This window comes from Sorex araneus, chromosome 1 (genome assembly GCF_027595985.1).
Source record: "Sorex araneus isolate mSorAra2 chromosome 1, mSorAra2.pri, whole genome shotgun sequence".
NCBI lineage: Eukaryota > Metazoa > Chordata > Mammalia > Eulipotyphla > Soricidae > Sorex > Sorex araneus.
Window position 1 is genome coordinate 170,408,889 of NC_073302.1, and position 21,049 is coordinate 170,429,937.

At 36.4% G+C, this 21,049-nt stretch overlaps 1 protein-coding gene across 2 annotated transcripts in view; it reads right to left on the reverse strand.

Moving 5' to 3' along the window:
• Positions 1 to 21,049, reverse strand: part of KIAA0825 (KIAA0825 ortholog) — a 425,985-nt gene that overhangs the window by 284,265 nt on the left and 120,671 nt on the right. For both annotated transcript variants that reach the window (XM_055133965.1, XM_055133956.1), the window contains 5 exons: positions 18,531 to 18,692; positions 10,356 to 10,450; positions 6,110 to 6,325; positions 3,519 to 3,784; positions 1,218 to 1,368 (listed from right to left, as the gene is read on the reverse strand). In XM_055133965.1, the coding sequence (XP_054989940.1) occupies positions 1,218 to 1,368; positions 3,519 to 3,784; positions 6,110 to 6,325; positions 10,356 to 10,450; positions 18,531 to 18,692 (890 nt within the window). The remainder of the gene's footprint in view (positions 1 to 1,217; positions 1,369 to 3,518; positions 3,785 to 6,109; positions 6,326 to 10,355; positions 10,451 to 18,530; positions 18,693 to 21,049) is intronic.

Sequence of the window (21,049 nt, forward strand, 5' to 3'; positions counted from 1 at the left end):
TCTGGGGTTACGCCTGGCTATGCACTCAGGAATTACTCCTGTAATTTGGTGGGCCATATAATATGCGAAGGATCAAATTTGGGTCAGTAGCGTGCAAGACAAGCACCCTACCAACTGTACTATCCCTCCAGCCCCTGATGTGCTTTTTAAACCCCTGGTTATTTTTAGTAAATATATTACAAATGTTGTGCCAGAGAGCTAGTGCAGGGGTAAGTCACTTCCGTTGCATATGATCAACCTCGGTTACATTCCCCAACACCACCTGCAGTCATTCCTTAGCACAAAGCCAGGACTAGTCCTTGAGCACCACCAGGTAATCCCAAAACAAAACAAAGAATATGTGTATGTATTTATATATATAATGTACATTATATATGAGCAAATATGTTTCCTTTAACAAAGTTATCATGTCCCACAAACCCTCTTTTTATCTTAAAAATTGTAGCTTTGTAGATGTCAGTTATATCATAAACTTTTAAAATAATCTAGAGAGATGAAATGATTTCTGGCACATTTTGTTTATAAATTCAAGGTTCACTCTGCCTTGAAATCAACTTCAGAACACATTTCAAATATTGTGTTTCATGCTGATCAATCTAGAATAAGAAAGATTTATATAGGTCAATGATGAATATTTTTAATTGATCTGGATTTGGTTACACTGGGATTTATTAGGCTTTAATTCAATAGAAATTTTGGGTTTCAAATTATAGGCTAAATGAAAATAGGTACGCTATAAATGATCACCTGGGTTTTATAGTGAATACATAAGAAAACCACCATCAGAAGGAAAAGCATAAAAATAGAGACTTAAAAGTTATCAAACAGATGTAAACATCACCCCCCAAAATACAAGGATACCTAAAATGGGTCCCTTTGGAAAGAATATGAAGTAGTAGCATATTTCATTGTTATTTCCTTGGGTTTTCATTGTATCCCACTATATTCCAATTACTATATAGCACAAGTACGACAACACTGCAGCTCAAATTGTTATTTTTTGCTTTTTAGCAGAAGGAGAATTCTGATGTCTAATTATTTTCATTTTTTAAAAAACAGTGTTTTTTCCTGAGTACAAATTCAATATTTAAAAAATATTATCCTAACAGCCTTCGTGTGTTAGTAACGCCAAGCTCATGTTTCTAATTAGCCAGAAAGCAGGTAGGCAGTAAAACATATTTGTGTAAAAAGGAGGGATAGTAAACTGAACTTCACACCTCATAAAAAGCTTTGTAGTCATCCCAGTGGTGGCTCTCAGCATCCTGTAAAATACTTGTAGCACAAACTCTGACGCAGTAGTCCGTAACCTGAAACTGGAGAGTGTTGATGAATTCCTGATATTGTTGGACAGGCACCAGGAATACGGGTCTGTTCAGAGGGAATGATCAAAGAAACAGATTTAAAGCCTGTGCAGTAGGAGGTAACAATCTCCAGTACTACAAATGGTTTTGATTATTAGATATCAATCATTCATTTCCTCCTAATACTGAAGTCTGCATCCACATTCACTTTCCAAAATGAAAAAAAAAAAAAGAAGGGCTGGTCTTTGTTTTACAAGTCCTTTGAAAACGTACATCTGCTGCTCTACAAATATGCACTTCAAGTGGAGACAAACTGCACTGTCAATACATCATTCAAAAATACTCTTTGTAAACCTATTATTAGAGATCAGTGCATTACTTAGGCATTTATTTAGGCATTAGTTTACCGCTATTATTGAGAACAACATGAATTTGTCAGAACAAACTTTTATGAAGCTATCACATGTCCCATGAACATTATTTTTATCTTAAAAATTATAATTTTGTAGATGTCAATTATCTCATAAACTTTTTAAAATAATCTATGGAGATGAAGTGATTTCTGGCATATTTTGTTTATAAATGCAAGTATGAATCACAAAATCTGACTAAGAATTAAAGAAATATAGTTATATCTATATCGAGCCATATTCTTATACCTTTATTTTTAGCTCCTTATGTGATGCTTTGTCTCATAACTGAGGGAGAGCACAGGCCGAGTGAGGAATATAGACTAGATCCCCGGGTTCAAACTGGATTATAAGGAATCATACTGTCTTCTGGAATGTAGATACTATGCACTGATACCTATGATTATTTTCTTCTCTATCTAATATAATATATAGCCAATTATATTCCTAGTTCATAAGAACTGACTTTCATACTCTTCAAGTATTATGGATAGCACAACGGGTAGGGTGTTTGCCTTACATGTGGCTGACCTGGATTTGATTCCTCTGACCCTCTCGGAGAGCCCGGCAAGCTACCAAGAGTATCCCGCCCGCACAGCAGAGCCTGGCAAGCTACCCATGGTGTATTTGATATGCCCAAAACAGTAACAAGTCTCACAATGGAGATGTTACTGGTGCCTGCTCAAGCAAAATCGATGAAGAATGGTTGTTCCAAAATGTGCTTACACTGGGGGCTAAAGCAATAGTACAGTGGGTAGGGCATTTGCCTTGCACGTGGTCGAACTGGGCTCGATTCCCAACATCCCATATGGTCCTCTGAGCATTGCCAGGGGTGATTCCTGAGTGCAGAGCCAGGAATAACCCCTGTGCATTGCCAGATGTGACCCAAAAAGCAAAACAAAAAACAAAAAAAAATTTGCTTACATTGGTTATTAGACTAAGAAACATTTATTCTCTATGTCAGTATTTAATAGTCTATATAGCTTGAGAACAAAAGAGTTGTATATCTCACAACTATGTGTATGTGGGGACAAAAACAGTCTTACAGGGGTTAGAGATGGGGTGAGATACTTTCACATGTCTGACTTGGATTCAATTCCCGGGACCGTATCTGGAGCCCCTAAGCACCACAAGGAATGATCCCTGAGCAGAGTCAAAGCCTGAAGAGCCTGGAGACTGCCAGGTGTGCCCCTCAAAACAAAACACCCCTTCCCCCCCACACACACAAGAAGCTCATTTTTGTCCCCAACATGACAATAAAGTGTGCCTTATAAAATAAAATGAGTTTGTTCAGTGTTGTTATAATGGCATAAAAAATAGTTGCTGCAGATTTTATTTCTTTTACAGGGGGTATTTATTAAACTAAATGCAGTTCATTAAGTTTTCTGAAGTGTTTCCTCATTTGTTAAGGGAAACATCTGGCAGTGCTTGGAGGGTCTGTGCTCAGGCCTTCACTTCATGTGCTCCCAGGGATGGAAATGGGGTTGGCCACAGCAAGACACGCACCTTACCTTTTACCTTGTACTCACTCTCTAACCACGAGTTGCTGTAGATTAAAGTAGAGAAAATGAATTTCAAGAGAAAACTCTTGAGTGAGACCTCAAAGGGAATTGCTGTCTTACTATCTATGTATCTGATTTTTTACCCCACGCCTCAGTGTCTTGATATTTCCCAGTCAAGACAAATAAAATGCATTTATCATATTTGTTATCATTTTCTTTTAGGTATCATCATAAAATTTCACTCCTGTGATATCGAAAGATTACATGTTACTTTGAGTATGACTGTTAATTTCAACAACACTCACTTCTTAGTAGTTTCTTTCATCAAATCATCATATTTTGTAAAATGCTGGAAGACATATACCGCTGTGGAGAGCAGAGTATGCAAGTTTTTCAGGGGTGCTTTTGAAGGAACCTCCTTGCCTCTCTCCTGTAGTCTCGCCAAGACAGCTGTTGCCACTTTACAACAGGCCTCCACAAAGTTTGCTCTAATTTCCTGAAAAGAATCATCTCTGCATGCCAGAGCCAGTGGAAGCATTGTGTCAAGTTTTTCCATGATGTCAGAGCAAAACTAGGGAGAAATAAATGTAGCACCGAGTTATTTGTATTCTGACAGCACCATGTAATTTATGAAAAAGGAGCCAAATTCCTAAATAATAAATCTGCCATTAGAGAGCTCTATAATGGCATTAACTTTATAATAATCAACTTATCAGATGTGGAAAGTGAAATGCTTTTTATTTAAATAAGGAAATAATAAAATGTTGCTTCTCTCTATATAGTCTTCAAACTTTGTGCTTAACAGTTAGACATTAAAAAAGTATATACTAGCTTTACTTTGACAATATTTTTATGTGTGGTTAATGGGACTGAGAAAATATGGCCTTGATATGAACATAACTATCATTGTAGAACCTGCTTTAATTTTCATTTGCTAAAATTTCATAAAAGGTTATTTAATCACCTCATTAGAATAAAGTAATATCTTTTTAACTGAAATAGTCCAGAACATTACAAATCTTAAGTAACATATTACTGATAAGGAGTAAGTAGCATCCAAAAATGTGTGTCTTTCAAATAGTTTTTCACTATTTGTTATGAGTCTTCTCCTCCTTAATGGCAAAGGAGATATTATAATGAGAAGACAAAATTTGCCTTCACTCCAAATCATCCCAAGGAGTTTCTGTGGAATATTCTGGAGCTGTGGTGTATAGACAGCATCCCCCACCCCTCCACCCCCCACCCCCGCCAAAAAAAAAAGGACAGCTTTAAGAAATTTCTTTTAAAAACATTTCAATCATAGATTCCTGAACATATTGCGGATTTAATACTAAGCAACTGTATTTGTCTATTTCCATAATTACTTCCTATTTTCTCGGTATGTTTTGTATTCGCAAACACACATAAAAATTTAAGACTGACACTAATGAAATAGAACACTCATTAAGGTGTGAATAAAGATTTAAAATTAGATGAACAATTCAGGGATTCCAAGAGAGTTGCTGGATAAAACGGAAGCCATCCGGCAAAGTTGGGGTTTCAGATAAATAATGGATAATTGTTTTAGACTATGTTGGGGGCTAAGCCGCATGTTCCAAAACTTCAAAGTTTAAAACCCTAAACCTAGAGACACAGCAGTGAATCCTGGAAGACAGCAGCTCGCCGGAGATCACGCCAGACCCTGTATGGAGCCAATCCACAGTGGCACCTCAGATGGAGCGGGCGCGCCCCACTCCACCCACCCCAGATGAAACCCTGGTGGCCACCAGCTTCTGGAAGCAAAACCCAGGTATTCGGGCTCAAGGACTAAGACTCCAGGCCACATGGTGGCACTGGAGACAAGCCTGCCATTCCCGTCTCCTCACCCACTGTGCACTCCTGGCCGTCAGGCCCACGAACTTCCTCCGGTGCTGAGATCAACAGCCTTGATCCAGAGACTCCCAAATTAATCTCAAAATGGATTAGCTTCCAACAGAGATGTCTCTGGAGCCCAACCATTTAAAATTTTAGAATTCCAGAAGCCGTGCGGCCTCTCATGATATTCGGAATAGCACTGTAGCACTGTCCTCCCGTTGTTCACGGATTTGCTCGATTGGGCACCAGTAACGTCTCCATCGTGAGACTTGTAAGGAATAGAAAATAAATAAATGATCTAGCATCTGACCCTGGCAGGCAGGCTTGAATAGCGGTGGGAAATTTTGAAATAACGGGGATGGGAAGGTGTAATGGTGGTGGGATTGGTGTTGAAATATCGAATGTATTCAATTAATGTGTACAACCTTATGAAAATAAAATTTTTTAAAAAAACATACTCTAAATGTCAGTACTTTCTCATGCGACTATTGAAGTATATGGCTAATAAAAAATATTAGTGTAAAGGAGATCTTATGGGTGGGCTGACTGGACTGGTAAGAACTGATAAGGAGAGGAAGTTTGGTCACAGACATATACACAGGAGGAAAGGCTGCAGAAGAAACCAACAAACCAACATCTTGTCTCAAATATCCAACTCCAGAACTACAAGAATGGACTTCTGTTGTTTGATCCCCTATGCCACCAAAAAAAAGTTTCACAAACTGATGAAATACTGTAACACTTTCAGTCTCCTCAGTTTCTCTTGCAGTCAGTCAGAGCTATAATTCAAACAAGTAATTCTCCCAATTCCCCAGGAATCACAGACACCCTCTTTCTCGTGGGCTCGTGGACTAACACTAACACTTAAATGCTGGAAGCAGGTTTAAGTGCTCGTCACCAGTAGTGGCCCAAGTGTTTGCAAGGAGACCGCCATATTTGACTGCTTTTTTTATAGGTTCCCTGTGCAATGACTTATATTTAAAAACCAAAACAAAATGAATTATGCCCATCCACAAACTGAAAGGATTTCACTGGTATTTGCCTTTGCAATTTTCTTTGGCTCATCCAAGTGGCTGTCTTGCCAAACTTGCTGGACGTTTTCAAGATGCATAATATAGCTCACAGGCAACGATCTCTCATTCTGTTCCTGTTGAAGAATTTTTGTGGAAAAGTCTTCAATCGCTGTTGTTATGGAATGTGCCATGGGAAGAGACACTTCTTTAAATGCACTTCTCCAGCCAAAATCTGGCAAGATAGCCTAAAATAAAAATTTATATTAACTGATATTAATCTTAGCTCAGCAACAAGTGCTTGTTTTGTTATAGAAAAAGTTATTACTTTCATTCAGGAGGTTCAATATAGGTACTCTTTGATAAACTGTAAAAGCCGTTCTTATAACTTGAAAAATATTACCTAGTGAATAAAGCAATATACAAAAAACATGTGCATTCTTTACACACAGTAAATACTGACATTTAATTTTAATTCATCAGTAGATTTAATCAAAAACTTTTTCAAAATGTAATTTCTTAAATATAGTTCAATAAAACCATCTTTATGAGAGCTGAGCATTACACTTACTATTTATCACATAAAGCAACCTTTGAATTCGATATATTTAATAAAGTCTAAATTAGATTTTTATAGTCTTTTTTATGGTTTATTGTTAACAAGTACTGCAACACAAAACAGCATTTAATATTCAATCTTTTATTTCTTTTTCATTCTCAGAAATAAGATAGGCCCCCAAAAAATAGCAATAAAAAGTAAATTTCTCAGAGAAAAATACACCACTACACCTTTCTAGATTTTTACTTGCTTAGAGTTTCATTTAATTTCTTCAACCACAAAGTGGTAAGCAACACTATTTTGGTTGCAGAAAATGAGGAATCAAAATAGTTTGCATTGTTCTGTGTGAGCGCATAGGAAAAGTTGGAATGAAGACAAAATAAAATAAAATAAAGTTGGAGCTTTATTTTTTTTAACTAGCATTTTGGCCAGTAGCTCATATAGCAATTTATTTATGAATGTAAACTTACCCCAGTTCTCTAATGTTCTCTAAAGCAGACTGAAATTATGCATATAATTAATTCCTGCTTTAATGTAATCTTATTTACAATAATAATTCACCTTTTCCAACTTCAGAAGACCCTACGTGCTCAATATCTCTGCCTGAACTAATATCTTTGCCTGAACTACTGTTTTTCTGGCTCATCTGTTTTTCTTGTTAGAAAAAATAACTTGGGGGCTGGAGAGATAATACAGTGGGTAAGGATCTTGCCTTACATGTGGCAGACCTGGGTTTGATCCCTGAGCACCTCCAGAAATGATTTCTGAGTGTAGAGCCAGGAGTATACTCTATGTATTGCCAAGATTAATATTCTATGATTATAATGCCGATATTCTATGATACTATAGTTACATATTATATAATATATAGAATATTTAAAATCTGAAATTATGATTATATTTTATGATTCTATGACTCCCATATCAGTAAAAGTGGCTTTCATTTTCTATTTTCATTGAGCTTATAATTAAACTTTCCTTTCTAAAATTTACTTAAACCTTTAGTATCAAAGGGCTGAGAAATACAATACCCATCTCATAGTTTGAAAGTAATCAATAACTGAATATACTCAGTTCATCTAAAAATCTTCTTTCTTTTAAGTAAAACTTCAGAAATATTTCCTTGGGGCATACTTAGGATAGAAATATAAAGACAAAACTAGCTTCATGAAAATTAAAAAGAACAACAACAACAACTATTACTACTACTACTACTATTTGTTCTTTCCATCAGGAGAATGTTTATTAATTAAAACCATTCATTCATTCACCACAGAAATATGTTCTGTGAAGACTGTCATTAATTGACATTGCTACAGTGACCATTAGAACATGTGTGTTTATGTGCAATAATGATTATCTTTGTGCTTGGTAACTTATACAATTATGTTATAATTGTATGTTATCTAATCAAATTTCTTTTAAAAATGCAGAAAGCCTAGCACATTAGTATCTCATCTAAAAAAAGAAAACTGTAATCTTTACTATCACCAGAGAAAAAGAACAGGAGGTAAGGTCATTGATTGCCTTGCACACGGCCAACCCTCATTCAATTCCTGGCACTGCATCTCATCTTTCTCTGAGAGCCCGGAGAAAGCCCTGAGCAACACCAGATGTAGCACAAAACAAAACAAAAGTCTACTCGTTCGCATGAAAAACCTTTCGCTTATTTCTACTCTCCTTTCTGATGTTTGGCATTATACATAGTCTAGGTAAACCAGAGAATACTTACTCTCTGATTCAGGGAGAGACTATCTTTTTGGTTCTTATCTCATATAGCAATTTATTTATGAATATATATTCACCCAAGTCCTCTACAAAAGCATTAAAACATTATGGTTTGCGGGCCAAAACTATACTTAGAATTAATTCCTGTTTTAATGTAATCTTGTTTACAATAATAATTCACCCCCTCCAACTTCAGAAGATCCTACGAGCTCCACAGAAGAAACACTGTGGCTTTCTGCTCTGCAACACAAAGTACATACCAATTCATTCTTTTTCCTTTTCTTTCTTTCTTTTTTTTTTTTTGTGTGAGAGGAACACGCCAGGTGTGTTCAGGTCTTACTCCTGGTTGTGTGCTCAGGGATCACTCAGGGATATCTTTTGGTCAAAGTATAATGTAGGCATTTTCTTTTTACTGGCTTTCTCTGTGAAAGCTTAGTTATCACACCCTGGTACGGTGTGACACTGGAGTCAGCCCAGGGCCTCACACATGACACATGCACTTTACCAATGAGACACATTCTTTACCCCAAAGCATTCTGTTGTGTGCCTTTAATTTTTTTTTACCTACTACATCAGTTAAGATTCACTGAAAAACAAAAAAAAAAACAAAAACCACTCCAGAGATTTCCAAAGGAAAAATTTCAGTGTAGATTGTTAGATACAAAGGTGATGGGGATCTGATGAGCCAACATGGGTTATAAAGCAGGACAGACAGTAGTTAGCGGGAAGCCGTTTCCACTCACAAGGCTGGGGAAATGCAGGGAAGGGAGCATGAGAGTTTAGTTCTTGGGGCCACCAAGGCAGACCTGTCAAATGGAAGCATGGGAGGAGGAACCTGTGCTGGGAGCAGTGCCCAGGCCTCAGCGAGGTACAGCTACCACTACATATGTTCCCTAAAACAGCAGGGTTAGATATACTTTAGTTTCTGTCCAACATCTCCTCTCCAGTCTTCCATCAGTGCATTTCACTGACCAAACCACTCCAGAATTCAGAAAGCAGAGAAGTCGGAAGACAAAACTCTCAAGAATATAGTGCAGAATAGGCGCATATGCTGCCTGAGCCCATGTGCTGCTTGTGCCCACGTGGCCGAGCACATGTGTCGCCCGCATCTCCCCTTTTGAGATGTGTACTTTCATGCTTTCATACTTTTGTGTCTAAAGCTCGGTTATGTGTAGGGGCTTCCTCCAGCCTTGGAGAAGCCCGCATTCTCTCTTGAACGCATTACTCTTATCTATCTCTCCCTTTCTTATCCCTTCCTCCTATCCTCAAAAGACTCTAAATAAAATCTGTTTACTTCAAAAAAAAAAAAAGAATATAGTGCAGAATAGGGGACGGATTCTAATGTACCTGAGCAAAAACACGTGCATGATGCACACTCTAAAAAATAAGATGCCAGTTCATAATGTTTCCTGTGGCTGGATAGTATAGGAAGTACTGCACTTGCATTATATCTGGCTCACCCAGATTTGATCCACATATGTTCCCCTGAGCACAGAGCAGCAGTAGACCCTAAACAGCACAGGGTGTGGTCCATATTCTTAAATTACAGACTCTAAGTTAGAATGAAAACAAATAATTCTTTATTCCTTGGGGCGGGGCGGGGGGGTGGGAGAGGTGGGGCATATCCAGCAGTACTTAGGGCTTATTCATGGCTCTCGCTTCAGGAATCACTTCTGCTGGGCTCAGGGAACCATCTGGAGAGCCTGGGATCAATCCCAGCTGGGCCACTTGCAAGGCAAGTGCCCTACTCACTGTGCATTGCTCCGGTCAGAAAACAAACAACTCTTGGCTCTCAGGTCCCTCCCCTTCCTGTAGTAGAGGTTGTGTGGAGAGCAGTGTCCCTACTAAATGAGTTTTCTGTCAAAAACACAAGTCAGTTTTCAAGCATTATTCTTCAGCAGCAAAAGGTAGTATTTTAATTCATAATGTGCTCACAGACATATGCTGATGCAACTAAGTAAATGAATAACCACCCTTTCTCCTTCACTTACCTCTTTTATGGGTAGCAGTTGCTCTGAAAAAATACTGGTTTTATTTTCTCTAAATTTCTCTGTTACAACTTCCCTATTGAATGTCCCCAAAATTCCTATGCAGAGGAAAAAGAAAACATGAACAAATTAAGAAAACAAACCATGCTAGATGTGATTAATAGGTTCAAGTTAAAATGATGTAAAACACCTCTATCCATCGTGTGTACACACCTATGCCAGGAAACAGAGACCACACTCAGTAAGATGTAGGGTGTTGGGGCTTTTTCCCATCATAATCAGGAAAAACTTAGAAAAGTCTTTTCTACATGTACAAATCAATAAAATCAAAGTCACTCATATTCCTATCTGATGTAATATATTTATGAACTCCAGATCCTTTTGTCATCAGCTTACTTCATATTGGTAGTTAGCATGTTAAGAAAGTAAACATTACCTTAATTTTTCATTTAAAAAGTTAAACTCTAAGGTACTATACTTATAAACAGAGATGTTCCTTAGCACGTTATTTCTTTTTAAAAACAAGAAAAAACAAAAGTACATAGATAGTCATGAACATATCAGAAAAAATATTGTACTCCTAATAAGTATATCAATAATTCATTGGAAAAGCACACTAACGTAATGTCTAGCTCTTGATAGAACTATATCCTCAAGTTTTTATTCATTAATTTTTCTAATTAAAGAACTCTTGATGATAGATGGAGAAACCTAAAAATATAATGAATAAATATGCCAAAAATAAATCTTTCTACTTTTTGAAAACAAAAGTTCTATTACTGATAATTTAATTTGATATGAATGATTTAGTATTTCTCTCTCCTTTTTATTTTTTTCTTAGGCTTGATGTGATAATGAATTATGTATGACATGCATTTTTGCTTTAAGTATGATAATGCAATTTTTCTTTCTATTTTAAGACTTTTAGGGGCTATTTTCTCCTTATGCCCTGGGAAGAGAAAAATTTCAAAATCTCATTAATTCTTCTCAGTAGGGTTCATTAACCTAATATGAGGTTTTAAATGTAGTTCTATGTGCTTAGTTATGAATGATGCCTAAGAACAAAATGCTATTTTGTTCTGATGTTAAAGTTAATTTCAAAATTCTAAATGAAATGTAAGTATCCAGTGAGGGACATAACCCATTTTGTAGGTGATGACAACATTCTTTTGGGACATTTTTGTTGTTTTTTGAGTTAACACCCAGCAGTGTCCAGGGCTTACTCCTGGCTCTGGCTCAGAGATGGCTCTTGGTGGTGCTCAGGGACAGTGCCAGGGATTGAACTGGGGTTGCCCACATGCAAGGCAATTGCTTAAACCTCTGCACTATCTCTCTGGCTCCCTTTTGGGAATATCATAATTTGTCTATTCTGTGGAAAAATTTTCCTCAATTGTGTTGCTGTTTTTGTTTTGTGAATAGTTCTGAGAACTTGATTAAAACAATAGGCCATCCATCCCAAATGTACAATGTGACAATGACAGCACATAGGTGCATGTGCAAACAATCTCCACATTCTCCTCCTTTGGTAAAAACTGTCCGTGAATTTCAAGACCCACAAAATGAAGCTTAACAATATAGCTTTAATTCTGAATATACATCACGATATAGAGTAGATTTTAGACTTCACATTCTACCACCTAACCCAAAATACTTTCTCATGTTTTGCATTTCATTATGCATTTTTAAGAAAGTGTCATAAATTAGTGTGTTTCATAAACTGAGATAAAAATTCAGTTTAATCAAAGAGTTTTAATAAAGAAAAATGAAACATAAGGAATTAAAAGAAAATAAATAATAATTTTCAAAAGGTCCGTTCTTTACTTTTCAGTAGGACACAAAATTTGGAAGACAAAACGATTCTGCAAAACAAAATATTGCTAACAGCCAAAATAAAGATGACAAATTGACTCAGTACTTCCTCATATTTTTTTGTATGTCCATTTTTTTGAAGTTAAATCAGCTTTAGTTTTTAGAATAATTTTTGGTAAGGAAAATTAAGCAGAAAACATAGAGAGGAGCCATATATTCCTCCCCTTTCCCTCAGTTTCCCCTATTGTTAACTCCTTGCATTTCTGAAATATAAAACTAATGATTCAATATTGAGATAGTTTTTAACTAAAGTCCCTTGTTTATATTTAAATTCATTCTTTGTGTTGTGCAGTTTGACTTAGCCAAATGTATAATGTCTCATATCCAGCATTACTGTAGTTTACAGAAAATTTTTAAAATCTCCTGTGCTTTACTTATTTCTCTTCTCCCCTTCACACACCTGGAAACTACTAATCTTTGTTACTAACTCTACTTTTTCTATTATTTTGTTTATTCCAGAATATCATTTAGATGGTATTATACAGTATATACTTTTGTAAATTGGCTTCTTTCACTTGCAATATGCATTTAATATATGCAATGTTTCTCTGTCTTTTCATGACTTGATATCTCATTTCATATTCTCATCAAATAATATACCACCACATTTATTGACATAACATAGTTTATTCTACCTACTGAAGGACTTCTTAGTTGTTTCCACATTATAATAAGGGTATTATAAACATTTGTGTGAAGCAGTTTACTGAAGTATAAGGGTTTCTTAACTTTTAAAAATTATTTATAAAACATGAACATGTTTTCCATTCATTTCATTAAAACATTTTTGGGAGAATAATTACTGGGGCCTATAAGACTATGCTTAGTTTTGTAAGATATTGTCAAACCATCTACCAAAAAGTCAATACTATCATGTATTCCAATAAGCATGTTCCATATGCTTGCCAGAATTTGGTGTTATTAACAGCTGTTTTAGACTGTAGCCACTCTAATCGATGTGTTGTTGTATCTCGTTTATTGGTTTGCATTTTTTTCCTGATGATGTATGAGCTTGAGTTAATTGAGCATATTTTTCCAGGCTCATTGAATATCTTCTCTTAGGCTTTACCATCTGTGTATCTGCTTTTGGTAAGGTGTCTTTCCAGGTTCTTTGTCCATTCTGAAAATTGCCTTTTTTCCTCTTGTTGTATTTGAAGTTTTTGTATATTTCAAAGACAAATATTTTATCAGATAACAGTTTTGCCAATACTTTTCCCTAGCCCATGGCTTTTCTTTGGATTTTCTTAATGATCATATCTCTTTGCTTGGCAATTCCACTTTTAAATTTTACTTCCTAGATGTACATAGAAGATCCAGCTCAAGGAAATTTGCTCTGCCATTTTTTTGTGTGTTTGGTCTTCTGTGTTTTTGTGGTGACAAACAAAGAGGGATAAAAGAACCTTAAGCACCCTTCAATACACAACTTGCTAAATGATGGGACATGTACCAAAGGAGAGTTATTTAGCAGTTATAAAGAATGAGGTAGCTCTACATGATTATTAGTGAAAATGAAGTCTACATAGGAATACAAGGTACATTGTGCTATTTTAACATGGATAAGTTTATATGAAAGTAGTCACCTATAGAAAGGAAAATTAGACAAAGGAAGTGGAAAAGACAATCTTCACCATACAACTTTTTTTCCTATCTCTCTCTCTCTCTCTCTCTCTCTCTCTCTCTCTATATATATATATATATATATATATATATATATATATATATTTCCTAAACGTTTTGCTTGTGATCAGTCCTATGGTAAAGCAAATTATTAAGCAAATGTAAAAATCTTCAAAATATAATCTTCCCTCAAATTTAAAGATTAAAAAGTATCTTGGACCTAAAAGAAAATTTACGGGATCATTTTTTAAGCAGATTAGAAAGAGAGTCTAGGCTATTAATTTTCATGGTTTTAATAAATGGTGGAATTTTTATATTTGTCCGTATGGTCAGTTTCAAATTTAGATGCTGTAAAAGTGTAAGCTCTGTTAACACTTTACACGTTATTTCACTTTTTAAAAATATATTAAAACTGTCGATAATTATTAGCATTATCTAGAGCAGATGGTCTCTTAGGCCCATCCCACTAAAAATGTAGTTACTGAGATGATGTCTCTTTAACCGTACACCCAGATGAAGGACCTAGGTAGAGTGCAAAGGGTCACAGTAATGCCAGCTGCCGAGCAGCCTCCCACTACAGAGCTCGCTGTGGTTCATTTTTCGCTTCTGGTTAGCTTCAACACTGCGGCTTTCTTTCATAGAGAGAGAGTAGAGGTTGGCAGTACTTCCCTGTGACATCCACTTTCACACCCAAATTGGTCTTCATAGGCTCCCATTGTGCGCACTACAAAGCAACTTGCCTTGTTGGCAGCTCTAAGTGGGAACTACAAGTCTTTCTTTTCTTCACTGCTCTGTACTGGCTCACAAGCAACCTCCCACCAAAAGCCGAATCTGTAGAAGAGACTACATCCAAGAGATAATACTATGAAAAAGTATGAAGAGAAGCCCAGGTGGCCACCTTGCAAATTTCCGATGTGGAAGCCTTCGACCTCTCTGCCCAAGAAACAGCTAAAGTCCTAGTGTAATGAGCTTTACAAACCCTAGGAGCCTCTTTACCTTAACTACATACGCCTCCCTAATACAATCCCTTAACCATCCAGCTAAGGAACTCTTAGAAGCCATTTGACCCCTCTTAAGACCCCCTAAGAGTACAAACAATCTTTCAGAAGATCTGAAATCTTTGATTCTTCTGAGACAAACCCTAAGTGTTCTTACATCCAATTGAAACAGCCATTGCTCTTTGTCATTGCTGGGGCTAAAGAAAAATGATGGCCAAGAAGCCTCTTGGTTTAGATAAATCTCAGATGCCACCTTTGGAAAGATTGAGGAACTGCCCCAAACAACTTTATTCTCAAGGTGTATTAGAAATGGCCCGTAAATCAAACCCAAGGGTCATCCATAAGATGTGATGACCTCAAACAAATACAGTAAGTCACTGCACCAGTCAAATAATGCCCTATCAATTTATGAAATAACCAAAATAGAAAACCATCAAATCACGGTCACACAATAACAAATAAAAATAATGAGCAAATTTTTTTTTCTCAAAAAAATTATTGTGTCTCTACAAAATCTGTTGGGTCACATTCAGATTTCTAAGAGCATAGCCAATTTGGCAAGCCTACAGTATAGGAGGTAAATATCAAAGGAAAAAGTGAAATATTTGGTTAATCATCCTCATTTTTTCTCTATGTGATGTTATGCACCTGGATATTTTTTTTTAAACATCTGGGCAATGGAAAAAAATCACTTTTTGTCACATTGTTTTGGTTACATAGACAGAGTAGGAAAATCCTTCCAAGATCTTTATTAGCAAAATGTGCCCTCAATCAAAAAAATACACAAGAAACCAAATGGTTTCCTCTATTTTCCCCATTCTCAGCCACAAAATGTTTCTAAGCAAAACGTTAACTATCTGGATAACTTACAATTAATTTGGTTTCTTTAATCATCCATTTCAAGGAAACTTTTCCTTCCTGCTTTAAGAAACCAATGCTTTTGATAAGAATGGATTGGCTTGGCTACACTAAATAAGACATTTAAGATTTTCTTGACAATTTCCCTCAACATCATTCTTTTCAGGGAGCCATTTACATAAAGTTATGTCAGATTAAATCAGTCTCGGCTTTGTTGCCAAAAAGTGAATTTCAGCAATGAAGAACACAAATATCACATGGGGATATTCTAGTTCTCAGACATTCTAAACCTGTCCTTCAAAGTGTCTTCGCATGCTATGTCTGATAATTCACAAAGACATTTCTATAAAACACTGTGATTAACGTGATGTTGAAGTTGGTTTTATCTGTCATGTTACTTATATAATAACAAATTTGGGACCTATTATATCAAAATTATGTGCTTTATCTGTAGATTTTATTCAATAACAGTAAATATTGCTCTCAAATATTTCAAATATATAGTCTACAAGACTCATGCTTGATCGTAATGTTAAAGAACTGTGTCTGCTTTTTTTTCTCCTTTCTTTCTGAAATCAGTGTGAAAACTTTGTTTCAAATCTTGATCATTTCATTTTTATACCTTTTACTATGTCTTTCTGACATAATTCTAATTTTGAACTCATGCTTTCTTTGGGTAGTGTAGAATTATTAGAATTGACCTAGTTTATCAAGAGCCAGGTCTAGGACAAATATAAGATGAATCCAAAGTGCAGGAATCTTCAGATTTGAAATTAGTCTGTGTCTTTATCTACTCCTCAAAAAAAGGGGTTTGAGTGAGAATGCCAAGTCTCAGCAATTACTAACATCAAATGTTAATTGCTCAATCAATGATTAGGATTCCATATTTCTCTATTCAGACCTCTCTTTGACCTAGTCATTCTATCTATAAGATCCTTCCAGGGCTCATGTCATCTGCTAATCTGATAATTAATTAAATCTACCTTTTCAATCTACTTTGTGGGTAGTAGAGGTAAATCGGACAAACCACAGGGGCTAGCCCTGCCTCTATGCTCAGTAGTGAACCCTGGTGGTGCTCAGGTAATATATGTGGTACCAGGGATTGGTGTCAGCATCATGCAAGACAAATTCCTTACTCCCTGTACTATCTTTTATGTCCCCATCTTCCCTTTAAATTTATAGGCATATTATGTTACATAATTTTTCTAGTATCATTAATTTTTATCAGCTTTACAATCTATATCCCACATTTTCTTCAAATTATTTTCAAATTTGGAAAAGTCATTCAAACATTTATTTTATAATTTAATGGCGCTATTAATACTTAATCTGAAATGTAGACTGATGAAGCATGCTTAACATAAAACCAACTCCAAGCTTATAATTTTCTAATTTTTTTACTGAAGAAAAATAAATAAATACATTAGTAAGCATATTAAACTAAATAAGAAATCCATTTGTGGGGTTAATTATTCTAATTTATTTTTAATCACTTTTTTCACTCACTTTGCTTAGCAAATGCAACTGTTATCATTAATAAAAAATAATATATGGCTATTTTCCCAAACAAACTCTCAACATATATGTGTGTGTATAAAATACGCATTCCTATATAGAGTACTATATGAGAGAACTCTGAATAGTTGGAAGTCATCTTAGATATGACATATAAAGCATATCTTAATCACAATGTCTTTGATTCTACCTTTAAATTTAGAAACATTTAATTATACATGATTTTGTTAAGATCAACTAAATGTAAACCATATTAAATATAGTTATTATTCTAACAGCTCATGTTTATTTTTGTTTCTGATGTTAGACATTTTCTTAAATGATTCCACTAAAGCATTTCACTCTTATAACCCTATACAAAAGAATTATAAAGTGTTGAATGTATTATGTAAAATTGTTTTGTTTTGTTTCAGAGCCATGCCGACAGTGCTCAGGGCTTTCTTCTGGCTCTGTGTTACAGGGATCAGCTCTGGGAATCAGTCCTGGGGGTATAGGAATGCACAGCGGTGCTGAGGTTTATAGGGAGCAGCCATGTAAGAAGCAAGCACCTAAGAAGCAAGCATTTATTTTTAAAAACTTTATATTTGGTTTTTTTTTTTATGAGGGAACTGCACCCAGCAGTTCCAGGGTGTACTCCTCTTTCTGCACTCAGCTATCACTCCTGGTATTACTGGTAGACCACTTGTAGGGCCAGGAATCAAACCTATGTTAGTTGCAGGCAGGCAAGGCAATGAAACTACTACAGTACTATCTCTCCAGCCCCACACCATATTTTCAAGATGAGAAAACTGAGGTCTAGAAAAATGACATTTTCTCAAATTTATCAGGCTACTATTGGAAGAAGAGAAGCTAACAGATCTTCCAGTTTTTCAGTTTTTTCCATATATGAGACTATTTCATTGATTTTAAAATAAACTGATCTGACATCAAGGAAAATGATGTAGAATTGATTTAACATGCTTGTAAATTAAAACGACTATGAAATTTTCCACATATAAGAAATAAAAATTGTCATTCCCTGGTGCACATATTTACTTCTTATTTAAATAATCACATCACATTTTAAAATAATAATAGTATAATAGCAGAAAGGAAGACCAGAAAGAATGCTTAGATTTATATTCACACACACACACATTTAAACATTTTTTTTGTTTTTGTTATGGGGTCACAACCAGTACTATTGAGGTTTATTCCTGGTGGTGATAGGGGAAAATATGTAGTGCTGGGGACTGAATCCCACTCAGCCATAGCAACGCATGATCCAAGTGCCTAACCACTGTTTTATCCCCTCTTGCTCCAATACATACAAACATATTACCTGAAGTATTCCTGGCTATCTTGAGTGAGAAAGATATTTCATCAAACAATTCTTGAACATCTTTTTCCATCTTCAAAAGGATTTTTATAAGATTCAATAAAAATTTTAGTTCATCTAAAGAGAGGAAGAAGTTTCTTTCTTTCTGTAGGCATTCAGGAATAACTGCGAAAAGAGAAGATGTACACTTCATTTTTTTTCTTAACCAGTATCAGAACAATCTATGTGATTCCATTACTAATATTCAACAAAGTGCTGAAAGTCCTAGCAACAGGAATTAAATTTAAAAAAAACACTAAATTGGAAAGGATATGGTAAAATCATCACTGTTTGAAGATGATATAATAATATGTAGAGAGTTTGCTCCCTCCGGCAGGTCAGTGAACCGGACCCGGGCCACCATTTCTCCTGTACCTGCACTCCTGTCTTCCCTTCGGATCCCGAGCTCCCACCCTGCCCAGGCACCACCACATCAGCCCCTTCATCACCCTCCAGCGCAGCACCGGGTTTGCTCCCTCCAGCAGGTCAGTGAACCTGACCGGGCTGCCTTCCCCCACACACCTCCCTCCACCCCCTCCTCACAAGGCACCCCACCCATATCGCTGTAGTGGCTGTGGCCTTGGCTTCTGCAGAAGTGGGCGTGGCCTATTTCGGTCGCAGTTATTTTCTCGGAAACAAGCAATCTGTTGTTACACCTCAGTCTTCATCACCAATGTCCCTGAGTAACATCCTAGCTATCCCCAAAGCAATAGGCTAATAGGCCACTAGTCTATTCCAATTTCACCAAAATACCAATGAATACAAGCAGCTGTACAAGCCGAATGTAAAGGAACATATTCACCGAAAAGCATCACTTGAGGCCACTTGTAAGGAATAGAGGAACATCTGAGACAAAGGACATGTTCTAGAGGGGGAAAATAAAAAGGTGACCGCCATTGACCGAGCCCAATCAGAATCCTTTTTCACAAGAGGGAACAGGAATAGTGAACTTAAAGGTCACTCCTCCATACCACCAAAACAATATGAAGAAACAGCGCAAATCCCTACCACAAGGAGAGGAAGAGGAATGCAGTCCATAAGCATCAACAGGCATTTCCCACAAAACTGAGTTTTCCGATAAAGAATTCAGAGATGAAATTCTGAAGATGTTCAATGATCTCAAAGTAAAGGTGGAACAGGTATCCATTAAATTAAAGAAGGACCTGAAAGAAACAGTGGAACAGACAGCCCAGAAATTACAGGAAGAAATGAGAGCAGAAATTTTAAAAAGCTACAAAAAGAAATATCACAAATAAAGGATTCAATAAATGAAATAAAAACCTCAACAATAGAACGGCTACAGCAGAAGACAGAATCAGTGAGCTTGAAGATGAGCTGCAGGAAGCCTACAGGCAACAACAAATAATGGGGAGAGACCTCAAAATGGCTCTAGGGTGAATCAGAGTCCTAGGAGATGATATCAAGAGGAACGTTAGAATCATCAGAGTACCAGAAGGACAGGGAAGCAACCCCAATGAAAAAGCCACAGTCAAAGAAATCATTGCTGAAAAGTTCCCAGAGCTGGAGAACACAGGCATCCAGATTCAAGGGCCTGAAGGGTGCCAGCTAAAAGAGACCCTAACAAAAAAACTCCAATAAATATCATAGTTAGAAAAATGGACGTGTCACAGATAGAGACAGAATACTGCAAGCAACAAAGTCAAAGAAGGAAATCACATAGAAAAGAGCACCCCTTAGATTCATGGCAGACCTATCAGAGGAAACCCTCCAAGTCCAAAGTCAATGGTGGGATATAGTGAAAAAACTCAATAAAATGAACGCTTCACCAAGAATACTTTATCTGGCTAAACTTTCATTCAAACTCAAAGGAACAAAATACACTATTTTGTGGAAAAACAAGAGCTTAGGAACTTCATAGACTCAAAAGCAAACCTAAAAGAAGGACTAAAGGGGCTATTGTAAGACAAGAAAAACCCCTACAAACACAAAAAACCCTTACAGAAAGATGGCACAAAACCCCATCACAATAATCTCTCTCAATGTCAATGGTCTAAATTGACCAATTAAGAGACACAGAGTGGCAAAATGGATTCAGAGACTGAACCCAACATTCTTCTGCCTACAACAAATACATCTGAACTGTCAGAATAAACACAGACTCAAAGTCAAAGGATGGAAAACAATCCTTCAAGCAAACAACTCCCTCAAAAAAGTTGGGGTGGCCTTACTTGTATTGGACAACATAGACTTCAGGTTAAAAAAGATTAGAAGGGACAGTGAAGCCCACTTTTTTTAAATCAGGAGATATGTACAGGAGGAAGAAATCACACTCCTAAACGTGTACACACCCAAGGCGGGGCTAGCTAAATACCTACAGTAACTGCTAACAGACCTTAAGAAGGGCATTGCGAGCAACACAGTGTAGTTGGAGACTTCAACACTGCCCTATCACCTCTGGATAGATCAAGAAGTTTAAAACTCAGCAAGGAAATATTGGTTTTCAAGGAAGAACTAGAAGAGGT